At 38.8% G+C, this 17,665-nt stretch overlaps 1 protein-coding gene across 2 annotated transcripts in view; it reads left to right on the forward strand.

Annotated features, from left to right (window-relative positions):
• Positions 1–10,404: 10,404 nt before the first annotated feature.
• The window catches only part of mtss1lb (MTSS I-BAR domain containing 2b), a 49,427-nt gene continuing 42,166 nt past the window's right edge, over positions 10,405–17,665 (forward strand). Inside the window, exon 1 of one of the 2 annotated variants that reach the window (XM_026294258.1) lies at positions 10,405–10,888. In XM_026294258.1, coding sequence (XP_026150043.1) covers positions 10,802–10,888 — 87 coding nt within the window. In that variant the 5' untranslated portion in view covers positions 10,405–10,801. The remainder of the gene's footprint in view (positions 10,889–17,665) is intronic. The other variant, XM_026294257.1, reaches the window with a different exon arrangement.

Here is a 17,665-nt window from a genome sequence, read left to right on the forward strand (position 1 = left end):
GTGCTGTGACGCAGCACGTAACGACGTAAACTCCGCCCATATCGCCACAAATAAATCAATATCAACCAATGGGATCCAGTTAGAGGCGGGCCTCGTAAGCGTCTCTGACAATCTGATTGGCTGATACTAACTGGAGCGATCAGCACCTGACATATTTGCCACTGTTTGAATGGTTCACCCTGAAAAATAATGAAGTGGAAACTTTCTGTTAAAACTATCTCAGTAGCAAAACCGTGCACATAAAAATTGATAACATAATTCAATTTTGAACACCCAGATTATAAATGAATTATAAAAATAACATGTGGTTATTAATATACTCAAAATCCCAGGCAGGTGTGATGTCATGTGAAAGTATTCTCCACTACATTTATATAACCGAAATATATAATTCTATAATGCTTCAGCTCAAAATGTTGAGAGAAAACTTTTAGGTCAGCACAAACTAGGAACATCCAGACAGCACTAAAGGAGTTTCTTGGGCCCAGGTTGTAGTACTTTCCCTTCGGGCACAGCAGACAGTCATTTAGTGGAGGATGAGAGCTGACTATTGTCTAACACGACTTAAATACAAGTCAAATTTTATTGTACAGTTTGTCATGGCTGGATACAGTGGTGGGCAGGCACTTGTGTTATTCACCAGTAGTTAATTTATAATTAACTTGTTATTTTCCATAAAAAAATAAAAATAAAATAATAATAATAATAATAATAATAATAATAATAATAAGTAGAAAAAGATCAATAAATAAAATACCAAAAAATAATAATAATGCTTTCTGTTTCCAAATACATGTAGTAAAATTAACCACTAGAGGGTAGTAATCACCTGTGAGATGAACGAGCATTACCTCGAATTGAAAAGTGTCACTGCTGGACAGTTTAAGCTGACAAAAGTCATCAAATGCTACACAACAATACCATACCACCACCACCACCACCACCACCACCTGCCCATATAGTGGACAGGCTCCAGAACCAGTTTTTCAAGTACTCTGTTTATTCTGCTGGGAGACTTTACGCATTGAGTTAGTTCTGTCATGATGCTATGGACAGAGGCTATGGCCCAGTGAGTGACATTTATGGTCTTTTTTTTAACCAGTTTCTCCCCGGAGCAGTGTCTCCACTATGAAACATCCAAGTGATTGGGAACTAGTGATCAGGGTGGATCTGAAAATGATGGATTTGTAGGCCAAATGTGGTGAGGGAAAAGAGCAGAGGAAAACCATCAGTGACAGAGAATAAAATAAACCACATTTTAATGTCATTTTACATTTTGGTCTTGTATATAGTCAAAAGGAATATTTGTAGGAAGATATGATCATGTAATTTAAATGATCTGAACTGAGCATGTAGCCCCAAATCTCACTTAGATTGCTAAATGTTAAATATGATCTGAGAATTGTGTTTATTTTTATATCCAGTACTGGTATGTGTTGAAATATGAGCAGTTAGGGTTAGGGGATTTCTCTGCACTACTGACTAATATTGTAAGTGGGGATAAATTCTTGTCTCATTACTTGTGGCTTTTTGTGCAAGTTAGACATTCCACCATTGAATTATCCCCTCCATGTAATCAACACCAAACTCCTTCTGAAAGTATTCACTGTTGTTAAGAAATAGGGAAATCACTCTGCCAGTCCAGTGTCTCCAAAAAGGTTTATATGCTGTTTGATCTGTCAGAACAATAAAAATAATATAAATAAATAAAATAGGATTTCATCAGACCTACTTTTCCCTGTATGACAGCAGTTTCTGAAAACCCTGTAGCATCATCCGTCATCATGAGGTTACCTCCACCCTTCTGTTTTTTGTCCTTTACAATTCTTTACAATTCTTTGTCTATTTGTATGTAATAATCTCTGTTCAATTTCCCTCTGCGACCCCCCTTGTCTTTGTGATCTGCCAGTTTTCTCTGTCTGTGTCTCTAGCATCCCGGTTCTGTTTCTCTTTCCATTCCTCTCTTCTATACTCTTTGATCAGGTGCCTTTTGCTATGCTGGATCCAGACAGTGTGATGTATCTGGGCCAAGCAGCAGACAATACTGCTTCACACTGTGTCTGAGAGTAAGAACAGATTTTGTGCTGTTGCTACTTTATGTTAACTTGTGAAATTTGATGTGAAGAGACATCCAGAGAGCTAATTTTGTGGAGTTTTGGTGATCTTATTTATAATTTCAGCAGATGGCTCAGACTGTCTTGGTACTAAAGATGGCAGGAACTCAAATGTTAGATGTCTTGTGTTGCATTGCCACCACTTAATTTAAAATTCATTGCTCTTTTATGAAAACAAACTAGGAGAACTCTTTAGGTTAGGGTGCATTAAGACATAGATAGACATAAGGAATATCTAGGTCATTAATCTAGAAAATGAGAATGGAGATATATTCCCACCTAGATCTGGAGGTTTCACACAGCCAATTAAAAAATGGCATCACGCACAATTTCTCCAAAATTCAGTTTGTTGACGAGGCAGAGTGCAAATGCAATGGAAACAGTAGACCTTGGTGAATTTTAATAGATAATTTAGAGATTATTTTCACAATTTCTTTAAATTTAATTTCATTAAATGTATTGTTCATGAGTACATAATGTAACAAACCGAATATGTTACTATAAAAGGATATGCCATTATTTCCAAGTGCAGGGAAGTTTGTGTTTCCTGTGGGTGAATCTTTGTGTGATCAATATGGAAAACACTGGCAGTGGTGGTGTGCATGTATAGTGCATATGTGGGTGGGGGGACAGGTTGCCTGACAAATCTTACCCTAATCAGCTCCCCTGGGAGCTGCATGTGTGTCTGTGTGCACACAGTGTGAGTTAGTACACACAGCGCTCTGAATTTATGAATATTGTGTATACATTGGCTGTTCAGATTGTGTAGTTGCCGTGTGTGTGTATGTGTCCTTTTGTTGGTGTTTAAGTTTTTCACAAATATGAGGGCCCATGGTGTATCAAAGACACAGTGCAACAAGGCTCTTAAATAATTTACTATAAATGAAAGTGAAAAATTAATGAGAGCAGATCCTCTCGTCTCTTTGTGCTCCTCCTTCCCCCTCTCCTGTCCTGATGGAAAAATCTTGCCTCTCCTGTTTAGTTAGCGTCACCATCAGCTTTGTCATCCACATTAAGATTCAAGAATCTGCAGTTTTTGTGTTATACTGTAAAGTATGAACATTTCAGTTCATTTCAGTATCTGAAACCTTTCAGCACATCAGCCGATTTCAGTCAAACTTTTGTGAAAGTGTTAAGTAACTTTTAGTGTGTAATTGAACATTTTTGGGCCCTAGAGGATGTTTTAGGTTCTCTGAGGGTTTCTGAGTCAATGAAAGCCTCAGTGCTCTAAGTACACTCATTGTATCAGCTGAAGCCTGAAAGTGTTGTGTAATTACCCAAACAGGTAAACCAGGAGTCAGTTTAATTAGTTAAAAGATCAGATGGACTGAATATGTCATTAGTAACAATTTTAATAGTCTCACCCAGTGTTGTGGTATATAAACTGGAGGTAATGTATGTGAGACCGCTTTGACTGGATGTAATGAAACAAAAACCCTGACAGCTTCAGAAAGTGTCATAAAGAGCACTAAATAATAAGAATAAGAATAATTATAAAATTATTTATTTAGTGAAACTCCAACACTGAGCACCACTAATTGCAGCTCTGTATACAAATATTTAAAACATTTAAATATGTATTTATATTTAAATAATTGCAGCTCTGTACACAAATGTGTCTTATATTTAAATAAATATAGATATATACGTATATGGTGAGAACCAGTACTATACAGTTAGCTTGATTTTCAAAAAGGAAATGTATGCGCTTCTGTTTGACAGATAAATATCAATTTATTGAAAGTGGATGATTTGTATATGATCTTTTTGTGCCTGGCCTGAGCACAACAAGCCTCACACAACTGAGTAAACAGGCCTCAGTAGTCCATACTACTTTTAATGTCATGCATTTATGTATAACTGGTCCTTGTGCCTAGGGGACACTCTCATGAGGACAATTAGACAAACACAATTACTGCACTAACATACTGGTCTGGGGTCGCAGTAGAAACAAGTACAGTTAAAAATATATAGCACATTGTGTCATCTAAATGTGTCAGTCAAATTAAAATCAGTGAAATGTTTTACTTTCCTCCTTCACATGTGACATTATCGGCCAGGGATGTGTAAACACAACATTACAATTTTGATCATTTCTGTTCAACAGAAAGGGCAACATTGTTGATTAAAAAAACCTCTCATTTCCAGTAGCTGAGTCACAAAGCCCATCAGACAATCATTCTAGACTTTTATTATGACGAATCAACAACCTCTTCATTAAACATTCATTTATAATCATGTTAATAATAACCTTTACTGAAGAGATGTATGCAACAGGCTCTTACAGTTTGCATATACAGTCAAATATTCAATACATTTTTTGTGCCCATAAATTACCTTCTGTGCAATGCTCCCAGTGGTCAAACAGAGAATTAACAAATTTAAAGATAACCAGAGCAGCCTTTTTAACTGCTGTAATTCTAATCACTCAGGTATTCAATGCTGTTTGATACTGTTCACTTACTTGTATGTGAGAAAAACACCTACATCAAGGGAAAGCGATCTTGACACACAAGCCATGGAGTGAATTTGTGGCTACAGTATATGAAGGGAGAAAGTCCATGTTGGTGTTATTAGATGGGTCAGAAAACCAGTGTGAAATCCTGTGTTTTATATCCATGACCATCTTAACCCCACGCCACTGAAAACATTTTGAATGTTTAAATTTAAGGATGCCTACTTTAAAATCCTACATATGTTGGCTGTCTTTTTTAACTGCATCAGATTTAAAGAATTAGCCAGTCAAACATAAATCCACATTCTTCACATTTCAGCAGTTAACTTCAATGTGTTTCCAAACTTCAAACAGCTGGTGACCAGACTAGTGTGTGTGTAAGTGTGTATGTGTGCACATCAGAGATACATACATAATAATGGTAATATTTTTCATAGAAATACCCAAGTTGTTCATCCAAATCCTCTTTCTATCAAAGAATATATGATCATCTTCAATGTTTGTGTGCAGTATATGTGTGCAGGTGTGTTGCAGATCTTGGATCTACATGCCAACATGTGTATAATCTTCTGAGACATTTGTTCTGTTGGTGTGTGTTTCTGCAAGCATATGTAAGTGTATCTATTTCTATGTGCATCTGTGTGTGAATTTATGCCTGTTGTGACGTATGTGTGTGTATTTAGTCTGTGAGATGCGTCAGTAACTGGGGCAGAACTGATTGTTGCTGATGGCTGTAGGCAAGCACAGACCTACATTCTGCTTTGCCATACATAGGAGGAGGAGAAGAGTAGGAGGAAGGGTGCAGGAGGGTAATGAAAACTGAGGTCTCTCTCTTATGACTATTATCATTGATCTCCCCTTTTTATGACTTGCCTTCTTCTGCACTCTTGAGATTTTCAACCTTCTTTTTTTCCTGTTCTTTCCTCTACCTATCTTCATTTTGTTTGGTCTGACAATTGACAGGTATGGGGACTTACTGAGCACATAGAAAGGAAGTGACTCTGGAAATCACCTCAGGCACTGGAGCCAGCTCCAGGTGACATACATCCTGAGCAGATCACCAGTCCATCACAGGGCCGACACACTGACAGGCAAACATTCACTCTCCCATTCACACATTTGGACAATTTAGTGTCTTTGACTGTGAGACGCTCAGAGTTTGGACTGTGGGAGGAAGCCGGAGTACCCAGAGAAAACCCGCACAGACATGGGAAGAACATGTAAAGCCCACACAGAAAGGTTCTATGGTTGAAGGAGTTTCGAATCCTGAATGAATAGGTAAACATGTCATTTCATTGTAGTATAAGACAAAATTCAGTGTTAAGTGATTTTGGCGCCCGACAATTTCTAACACACATGACATTGCTTACAAGGCAGGTTATGCATGATTTTGACCTGACTCTATTGTATTTGAAAGTATGGGGGTTAAATATGGTTTTCAGTAAAACAGTTTTATCTTCTATGCTTCTATCTAGCATCTAAAATCTGCTTTCTGTAATTATATATTACTGTCAAAAAGGCTGTGTTAGTAGGGGTTACCACTGATTTTGCTTCCTCTAAGGCCAAAACAAAACAGAAAGTCATTTTTAGCTCTCTTTGATAGAACTTCCAGTTGATAATAAATTGCTTTTTTAAAAGAACAACTCATCAGATGACACCAGCATAAGTTCACATATTGCAAGACAAGTACTGTGTTGAGAACTGCTCACATCTGCTTTCAGCAGGCAACACTGGTTGCTCAAGTTCTGGTGCTTCCTCTCAAAAGAAATGCCTGGTCATCTGATTTTATGGTCAGTTGACATTTGACCCCACCCAGGGGCACTGGTCTGAGCAGACTATATGAGCAGTTACATATGTGTGTGTTTCAGCATCAGCACAGCCCTGCACAACACAGAGCTGGAACCTGCTCTCACTTTAATATAGTTATAACTTGAATTAAACAGCGGTTGCTAATACTAAACAACTATATTTATTTTTGTAATTTCTGTAACATTTTGTTTGCTTTTTGTTGTTTGTTTGCATTCATAGGTCTTATTAGACCTATTAGACCTAAAGCAGACCTATATTTTTTTACTGGAACAGGGTAAAGAACTGTTCAATGCCGTATAGAAGGATTGTTGTGAAAGTCAACTTTGCAAAAAGGAATGTGGTCAGAAACAAAAACTTGACTGACTTGATTTGAGGTCACTTAAATGCTTGGTGAAACTGCATCATAGAAAATCAACAACAGAAATCTCAGCTATTGTTAATGACGAATGTAAGATTGTTTTCACAACGTGATGAGAGTAGTGTCATTATCAGGGGTTTTCACATGTGAACTCGCCACCATAGTCCTGACCTTAATGCTACTGAAGGTCTTTAGGGCGTGCTGGAGAAGATTTTACTGGTTCAACTTTCCCATCATCAATACTTCATGCAGTTATCAAAGCTAAAGGCGCTCCAACGATATTTTAGTGCGCAAGGTTTTTTGACCAGTCAGTTTAAGTAAAGACAACTGAGCTTTGTGGGCGTTAGAAGTCATTTCTATCCTTTACTAGTTATGTGGGGCAGTGCAGTCAGTGGTTCAGTAAGAGGTGGAAGTAATTAATAAAAATGTATTAGACAACGATCTCTTGCCATAGAAACATGTACAGATCCATTTTAAACACAGTGCCTCCTACACCGACTCCATACAGGCTCCGCTACATGTGATTCACTGCAGCATGTGAATCATCGTATTATGTTAACTCTTTTTTAAAAAAAATACCATTATAAAACCCAGTGACTAATCTTCTGAGCAGTTTGACCACAGGCATTTCAAGCAAAATACATATTACAGAAGAGAGATGTTTTGATGCCACACGGGTGAAAATGTAGAATAAAACAGTTTGTACTGTATGCACTGGCAACAGCAGTGAGATTCACAGTGCTATCAAAAAAGTCAAAAGGTCTGCTCGGCATAACATAAGAAGGGTATGTTTTCTGTTCCATGCAAGAAACAAGCACAGCTAATGTGGTAACTCATGGTCACTGAAAAAGGCAAGGTCATTTAGGTCTGTGAATGAACCAAGCAGCTAAAAAGGAGCATAGTAAGTAATAAATAGGTAGTTCCTGTTTTTCTACTCTGTCTGTCGTTACTGTGTCACGCAAGAATCTAGCGGGCCAGTGTAAATAGAGCAGATATATGAGAATTGGGGAAACTAACAAAAAGCATACAAAATGACTGGCCATATCCTTTAAGGTGCAGTTTGAGCATTCAGGATTCAGCATATAGCTTCAAGAGCTGATGAGCTCAGAAAGCATAAAAGATATAATACTTATTGTGATGCTGCGTTTTATGGCATCGTGATGTGTATGTGCAACAGTCAGAGAGTAAGATTTTGTGGAAATATGTGATGAACTGCTCTGTGTTTTTGCAGATATACTGTTTTAATCCCCTTCCCTCATCCCATTTTTAACTAGAGATTAAAATATCCAGATAACTGTATAAAGTGGTCACAGATGATGAATTGTGTTGTGAAAGTTTGGACATATCTGCAACACTGGCACCAATGAATTTGATAATTTGTGGTAAATGTTTTAATAGAATAAATAGGTTTTAGGTCTAACAGGTGAGAAAATCAGGATGAAGATACGCAAAGTCCTATTTGACCCTGCAGAACCTTTAAGTAGAAATCAGCTCCCCAGTTAGGAATGCAGTAAAACCTTGTCAAATTGATTTAACCTGGCTGGAATCTGTCACTTTACCATACACAGCTGTTAATACACACACAGTGTTTTCATGACTCTTTAGAGTATATTTACTTTCAACATTTGATCTGATCATTTTCAGGAAAGGCCTCATTGGAGATAATGAGAACTAGAGAGTATTTTTTCTACACTTCACCACATGTTTGTTGGTTTTCTGCCAAAGTCCAAGTGAATCAGCAAATGTTGTTGGGTTCCACAGTAGCAACAGTGTGTGTGAAGAAACTCTGTGCAGGAACGACAAGGCAATGTGTGAATATAAAGTCAAACGTAAGCTCCACACTAGAAACACTGACAAGGGTGTGTCCTGTCCTGTGCTATGTGAGGTCTCTCTCAAGATGCTGAAAATTTAGCTTAGAACAATGTGTGTGTAAATGGGCTTTTCCCTATATGCATAATTTGTTTTGAGTAGAGTTCGTGTCTTCATGTAACATAATGACAACACACCACATTCTGAAGTCATCATGTGGTCATGCCATGACAGCAACAGCTTACTGCACTCTCTGCTGCTGTCTAATTTCCAAACACTTCTCCCTTACATGATCCATATGTGGTCACAAGAGTCTCCAGTGCACTCTGACCTTTGACCTGCTTCTTTACAGCACAGCACAAGTATAGCACATTTACTCCATATGTATACAAATACACAACTCTGTAGTTTGGTTCTTCACTCTCATACCTTAGTTTTATGTGAGCATCCAACAGAAACAGAATATTATCCAAATGTTGTCTCATGAGCTTTTTTCATGAGCTATGAACGAACACAAGAAACTGCTTATCATGTGAACTTCATGGGGGAATACAAGACTTTTGTGCTTCTAAGGTCCATGTGTTTTAATAAGAATGTCAGAATATGAAACAGGCTCAGACTTTTTCAGGGAGGCTGTTCCACAGTCAGGGAGCTCCTTTTTTTTTAGTCTAGACTGTGGAACAGCTGAAGGGCTGCATTTGTGGACCTTGAAAAATGGTCCAGCCTGTAAGGGATTAAAAGGTCAGAATTAAAGCTTGTAATCAGCCCTATCCTGGGTTTTAAAATCAATCCTAAAACTAACTGGTGACTAGTGAAAGATGCTAATGCACTGAAGGTGAGACGTGCTCGTGTTGTTTGCACCTGCTGTTAAAATCTTGGCAGCTGAGTTTTGCACTAATGCCATTATGTAATTTAAACATGAATAGCAGTTTCTAGATTTAGGGCAGATTCAAATGGCCTGATCTTTGAGCTCATCCTAAACTGACAGAAACAAAATGACACATTTGTGTTTATGTGAATAATTGGGGTCAAACAAAACAGAGATTTCTACACTGCTGGGTGATAATGTGGGAATCAGGTGCCTCTGTAATATTAATGTACTGTTACAATACCAATTAAAAGAATTGTTTTTTATGGTTTTAGTTTAACTTAGCTGTCATCTATTTTAGGATGTCAGTTTAAAATGGGATGAATCAAATAAAACTCTAAATTGTCATTTATTCATTATTATAATAAAGAATCAAGCCAGAGTTTAATTAGCCAAACTCTAAACAGAATTATTGTTGGGAAAGTTTCTTCAGCACCAGGTTTAGTTATTCACTTTGCTCCGGTAGATCAGCTGTCATACAGATTAATGTTGCTACAACGCCAAATAGACATGATTCGTGATAAATCAAACACATGGCATTTTGTGAAGGATTCGAACAATAAATGCTTATGTTTATTTTTTAAAGTGATTAACCAGGGTCGTCAGGAGTGTGTCATGCACACACCTTCCTGGTAGATAAATGTACTTGACATTTATCCCCAGCTGTTTCTTTATTCTGGTGGTCTATGGTGTGTGTATGTTTGCACGTGTGTCTGTGCGTGTGTGACCGTGTGACAGGCGTCCAGGGTTGTCCAGCCTCCTTTTTTGACTCCCTTGCAGTTGGATGGATCGTATTACTGGCTGCTCTCCCCGCACCGCTGAGCCCACCGCCTCTGCACCAATCACAGCCTGCCTTTACCTACGCGCACATGCATGCACGAATGCACAGTCAGATCCTGACATACATACACACACACACACACACACACACACACTGCGATCGTCGCTCCAGTTCACGGCTGCTTTCACATGCGTCCTCGCCATAGCCCTGGCTGCGCCAAGATGAGCGTGGTCCCGGTACCCTCTGAACGTATCACCGCCTGCTGACCCAGAGTCAGAAAGAGAGAGAGAGAGAGAGCGCGAGAGAGCGCGCGAGAGAGAACGAGCGAGAGAGAGAGAGAGAGAGAGACAGACCATCTTTCCTCTCTCACAATCCATCTTCCCTTTGCTTGGAAGAGACCGTAGCGCAGCCGTTTGTTCCGGCATCCTTCTTTTTTCATCCCCCCTCTTCCTCCTGTTCCAGCTTCATCCCTGCGTTATTATCGGCCTCCCGGTTTAAAGGACAAACCGGACTGCCGGTGCTTTTGTGGAAATACATTTTTGGATTTTTTTTTCCTGTTGGGTGTTGGTAGCGCGCAGTTGGTGCGCGCTTCTGCAAATTCCGGTGAATGGTGGATTTGGCAAACATGGAGACCGTGGAGAAGGAATGCGGGGCCCTCGGGGGTCTGTTCCAGGCGATTGTCAATGACATGAAGGTAAATGGTTTAATTTTACCTCTCACCGATTCTCTGACCGTGGATAAACTCATGTGGTCCCTCCCTGACAATAACCATACAGCCAAATTACGATGGAGCTGGTGTCTCACCTCTACTGAAAGGTTATGCTGATATAGGGTGTATGTAGGCTCAAACATTAGGATGCAATGGTCGTTTTACTGCAAGCGATGCAGCGGCCCGGTGGGTTGTTGGTGCGAAACCCGCCTCCTCCACCTCCTCAGAATATTGGCTGCGTATGTGGACGTCAGTGCACCCGTTATTTAACATGCGTAACGTGACGATTTCACAAAACATTCACTCCTCTGTTTCCTCCCTCTGTTTCTCATGCATCTGACATAATGTGATGATGCGCACACAAACTGGGCTGTGTCGCTGGGCACCTACAAATGCCCTCACAAACCAGGAGCTCCATTCACGTCAGTGGATTTGCGAACGTCTTAGAGAGGCCGCTAAGAATGATTGAAATAATGGAGCTATCCCTCAGTTAGGCTTTGCTGAGATACATTCCGTTACATCGTATGAACCTGGCTGGATTATTACTTGAGGTGCTCCATCATCATCATCGTCGCCTTAAACATTGTCTTGTTTTTAATGAGGGAACACTGAGACATGAATAGATACATATTCAGCCATGAATACTGTGCGTCTGCATGTGAGTGCGGCGTCATTGATTTTCTGTCAGGCTGATCTGACACGACACATGAAGGCGTGAGAAGCCGTGCAGCCGTCAGGCACCCAACCTCCCTGTCTCTTTGCCAATTGGTGCGTCTGTTCTCCTTCAGCCGTGTGTCTGTCTGTCAGTCAGCGATTCTGCAGCTTGATTTTTCCAGCATGGCACTAACAGCAGCTCCTGTCAGGCTTTAGCGGTTCAGCACCCACCCACCCCATTCTAAGTGCACTGTGTGCACCCATGCTCCTGTATGATGCTTTGGATAAAAGCGTCCATCAAACGATACAGTGTCTGCCAATATGTCTGCCTGTGAAAAGTCTGCATGTCTTTCTGTCTGCCCATCATGTCTTCCTTCTCTCTTTGTCGCCTCCATAGTAAATATTGTTGTTTATGCATCCCTGGATCAGCCATGATTGTTTCCTGCAACATGAGCCGCAATATATGTCCAGGTTTTGTCAATTAGACCTGAAATGTAGATTATGTACATTTACACTTTTATCCTGTAGATTCTGTTTCTCTTTTCTCATTTTATTGTCATCTGTGTGACTGAACATACTAGAGGTCAGTACATTCCTGCAGTAGGAGAAGAGGAGACTGTTGACTCTGGTGTTACACTGAATCATCCAGGATAATCCAGGATACAAACTCAGTACTAATGCAGCAGGTCATACGTGGAACAACAACTTTTACCATTATTAAAATATGGAGATGTGTTGATTCACTTCATTTTGACAGAAAACAATGTGTGATTTCAGATTTCACAGCATGGCAAAATGACTGAATAAAATACCCAAAGAGGAGTTAACATTGACTGGAGTATGATTTCGGTTTTTCAGACTGTCATGAAGTATCACGTCATCTCAGTGCGCAAGATTTTAATGTATCTTTTTGTTTGCTTGGATTCGGCATTTCTGTCATTGGATATTTATTAGATTATAAACTTTACAATGACCTAACCCTAATATCAATATCCAGACTGCCTGTTGAATAAAAAAAATTAGTAAGATTTTAATATGTGTGTCAGATGTTCTCAGTAATATAAGCATCACACATACTGCCTGTGGTGTCTGGACTGTAGACATTACACAGACACAAAAAAAAAAATGCAGTGCTTGTCCTATGATGGGAAATTAGGGGTTTTGGCTACAGAGTTCATTCATCTGTACTTTGGTAAACACGCAGGAGATTCTTGTGAGAGCTGTATGATGGGATGCACCCAGAATGCAGATCATAAATCAAGGCTGTTTCAAGGGTTCTGTGCTAATGGGAAATCATTATTCTGCCAACTGCAACCATTTTGAGATGATAACAGACTTGTGAAAATGTCCATCCCTCTGAAAAACACTCAGTTTAGTTGCATAGCAACATCAGCATCTATGACACAGCATCTGTATTAGTCCTTAACAGAGTTCAGACTGGAGAGGCAAGATGAGTGGGACACAAATGTACTGTTGTACTGTGACATGTCAGAACCAAATAACATGTTTTTCAACATATGTATTTATTTCAATTTCTTGTTCAATTGGAACTGGAAGTCATTTGTTTCTTGTCAAATGACCCCATAATCTTTTCTTGGGCCCAGTGTCATTAAACTATTAATCCATTTGCGGATTAATAGTTGCTCTTTTGCATGGAGACATTGCAAAAATGCCCCCTGACCTACAGAGCAGTATAGTGCTAACACTTTCTTGACATCTTGATATTAATATCACCACAAGAGTAAGATCTCACTTTATTAGAAACATTTTGAATGTTTTTTCTTATGCTGATGCACAAACACCAGCACACATAACAATGAATAATCCGTGTTCAAAGAATACCACTTTAAAGGCTTCTCCCTACTCATCCTTCGCTTACACTGACTCTGTTTTCATCTATTATTCATTCGGTTTTTAATAGTCCTCCTGTTTATGTTATCCACTCACTCTCAGATATACGGGTCACTACAACCTGGGACTTCAAACATCATTGCCCTAGAATGGATGAATTCCTGAATACCCAAGGAGGCAATGAATGCACATCAGTGAGTGGATGAGAATCATTTGAGTCATCAGCCCCCAACAAACTTTGACTCTACAGGAAACAATGTGGCTTTAATCAGTGTTTATAGCTCACCAAAGACCAAGCTGTTGTCAGACGAAACAAATGGATTAATAGTTTTCCTTCACCGCTTCTCGGAAACAGTTTGGCAGCTTGGCTTATTAAGTGCATACAGGGTCAGAATCACTGTAGAGAAGACATAAAAAAAAAACACTCCATGATTAGTGCACTGCACGCTTTCTGCATAAATCTGGCACATAATCGAAAATCAAACACATGATGTGCACTAAAAGGCCTCAAAAGGAATCCTGAACATCTGGATGTGACAGTTTGAGAGTGTATACCGTAACAGATCTGTGATGTGACTGTTCAAATCCCTGTCAACTCCAAGATAGATAGATAGATACTTTATTCATCAAATCTAAGAGTGAAATATCAGTTGACAGGCTTGGAATCTAAACAGAGCTGAAATGACAAATTGATAGGCAATAAGTATATGCAGAGTGGATTAATTGACAACTGTTTTGATAATCAATAAATCGTTCCAGTCATTTTTCAGGCAACATGCCAAACATACATTGGTTCCAGATGAACAGTTTTGAGGATTTGCCAATGTTCTTTTTGTATATAATAATTAACTAAATATTTGGCTAGATAAAACACTCAATCTGTGGATTTGGGGAATTTTGATAAGCATTTTTCATTTTTTTTGAAGAAGCACTGTTGATTGAAAAAACAATGAGTGGGTTAATTGATAATAAAAAGAATTGGTAGTTGGTTAAAGTAAATTAGATCAGACAACATGACTTAAATGCTTATGCTTTTTTTAATTGCATTTGCTGGTCCCTGGAACTATTAAAATCAGGACGTTTTTGCACAATACATAAGATGGAGTTAGTGCAACATTCTTGTGGCATTTAGAAGCAAACAGTTATGTCTGAAGTCCAACTTCTCCCCTTATTCCATCCTGCAGTCCTACATTTACCACATGCCATCATTGCCAGTGGGCCTGATGCTTGGTGCATGTAAGTGTCATACATGTCCACGAATTCACAACAAGAAACAAGGTAAATGCTATATATATATATATCTATATGTATATATATATAATATATATATGTATATGTAAATGTTGTACTCCAGTGTCAGCAGATTGGCTACATACTGTATTCAAAGCACTTTTTCTTCCTCTTTCCCTGCTATCTTCCTCTTCCTCCTGCTCAGGTCCTCCCTTCCTCTTTGTCTCCTCAGCAGATCCTCCACCCAAGGCAAACCAGTCACCTCTTAAGTGTGTGATCTGTGTGTGCATGATTTATTGTACGCGGCCTGGCCTGGGTTTGTTTTGTGCTGCAAAGACCTGATAGTTGGAAATGAATAAATGTGCATGGTTGGAGATGTAAAGAAGCTCATGATAAAACATCAGTCTTATAGGAGTTACAGTAATTTCTCATGCTGTGTATAAAAGGAGGATGTTCGACATTTGAAATAGACATATGAAACTTTTCTACATGCTCACACTGTAAATGTGAGGGGTTGTATGTGTAGTCATTATGTAGTTGCCTGTCAGCATGTATCTTTGGAGGCTATGTCTCAGAACTTTCTAGTAAATAACACCCACGCACACACAGGTCACAGAGGGATAATATGATGAGACACAGAGGTCATGTTCATAGTCAGCTGGTTCTATGGACCAGTAGAGGCTTTTCTCTGCTATTCACTGTCTGCATGTGAAATTATCAAAACACATTTTGAATAAGGCAAAGAAAATATACCATGCTTTGTCTTGTTTGTTCAAATATAAACTCTATAATCAAAATAAAACAAAACAGTAATCACTGGGAGGATCGTGAAAAAGCAATGGAACAATTCTTTGACACCAAGATAATTAGCAGTTAGGTGTCATCCTCACTGAACGTGCACTGAAATAATATTTATAGCATAGCTCTGATTAGTTATTGTGGTTGCTACTCTCAATACAGTAGTTCCAGATTTGAAATATTAAAATTCAATTGCTTGTTTTTGGAGTAATTTCTTGTGTTCATTTCTTGCGATCTCCTCATTTTCATCCTTGATGCAAATCATATTCATATTTTCCATTTTGAGTTGGAATACACACCAAAGAATCAAAATGCATCTAGCTGTATCATGTCATTTTTCAAAGCAAAATCCTCAAACATTTGCTGTTTGAATCGTCTCTGATATGATTATTTTCTGCATTTCTTTTTGTTTGCATGCAATGAGTTGTCTCCAAAATGTCCCTCCCACTATGTTTCAGCCACAAGTAAAATAAAACTAAGTGGTTTGTATCAAGCTTGTTATCACACACATTATCAGTCAGAATATGAAACATACATTATATATTGGTATACTGTATATATGGAATTACAGCTGCAGCTGCATTCAACATCTGTTAGGAAATCTCACTTGCTTGTGCACAATCCCTCTACTACAATAAGTGTAGTATATATTTTTCAATTTTAGATTTTAAGCAGTATGAACAATAGTTGTGCTGTTACACAAAGTAATGTCGAACTATATTTTCTGGATGACAACATTGTGAAAAGAGAATGAATAAAGAATGAATAGAGTTTATTTGGATTTATAGGTTGTTATGTTGAGTTGTGGAATTTGTGATGGGTGTTTGATATTTCAGAGACTGAATGATTAATAAATTAATCAGAAGACTAGTTGAACTTGAAAGTGATCATCATTACTGTCCTAGTTTCAGACATGAACAAACAAAAAATAGCTTTGTTTGGTTTTATGTTATGAAGGTTTTCACTGGTTAATACTGTAGCCTGCTATAAAACTATGGGATATAAGCATTTCAAGAGTCCCATTAGCACATCAGACATAAATCCTTGTTTTGCTTTGAAGATGTTTTTTTCTTCACGTGCAGAGATGCTGTTGAAGCGTAAAGTGTTCATCTCTGTTGTGGTAGGAACCAGGAAGAGACTGCAGCTTGTTTTGGCCAGCCACATCTGCTCTACTTATTTTCTCTGACCATGACCAAACCTCCCATGTACAAGTGGGTTAGTGTCCCTGTAGTTACTAAATGTTGGCGGTTTGAGTCTTAACTGCTGATGCATTTGTAGCTCCGTCTCGCCCATTTCCTATTCAGCACACATTTCCGATATGTGCAGTAAATCTTTTGATCAGTGCATAAAATCTCACGAACCCTGGCAAATAATAGACTTTATGTTACACTGACGCTGGAGTTATGATGTGGAGTTCAGGTGTTCCTGAACATGTCTGTGTACATATACCCTCAGTTGTATTAGCAGTAGAAGTGTGTCTCCAGTCCATGTCTACGTATATATATATCTATTCAAGGGCAAGCAGAAACCATTTATGGACATTTAAGGTCTGGTCTCTTTTGTTTTCCATTCCACATCTCTACCATCCTACCACCATGGTGCGTATGGATGGCAACAGTCAGGTGATGAGTGGCACCTACAGTATGTCTATAGACTTCATGTAGCACCTGGCTTTCTTCATCACGTTTGGTTTCATCAGATCTTATCCTGATACTCTTTAGTCAACACTTTGACAAACACCATGTGAGTCGTGGTTTCAGAAAGTTTTAAATGCTGCAATGTCACCTTGGCTGTCATATTACTCTGGTATTTGCATTTAGACTGAAGTCTATCATTAGTCCAGTCTGTGGTGTATTTGTGTCTGTGTGGTCCAGGGGACTTTCCACCACAACACTGTTAAAAACAGAGTGTGTGTCAATCGACAGAGGGAGGGAAAAGACAGAGACAGCTCTCTTATGCTTGTGGCTCCTGCATGTCCATAAACCCTTAGTTCCATCTAACCAACAGGCACTTTCCATCCGTTGAATAATTTGACACAGCAAAGCAGGGAAAGCACAGGTGATAGTAAAATTAACTCCATACCAGACAGCTTGTTTCTGTGCAGTCAGAAAATAATGTACCTAAGACAAATAGATCACTTTCTTCCATGTTTTAAATTGCAGCCATAACCGTGGTCTCTTTTGAAAGGTGATTCTTTTTACAACAAAAAGTCAGAATAAATATAAGAGA

Source organism: Mastacembelus armatus, chromosome 3 (genome assembly GCF_900324485.2).
Source record: "Mastacembelus armatus chromosome 3, fMasArm1.2, whole genome shotgun sequence".
Classification (NCBI taxonomy): domain Eukaryota; kingdom Metazoa; phylum Chordata; class Actinopteri; order Synbranchiformes; family Mastacembelidae; genus Mastacembelus; species Mastacembelus armatus.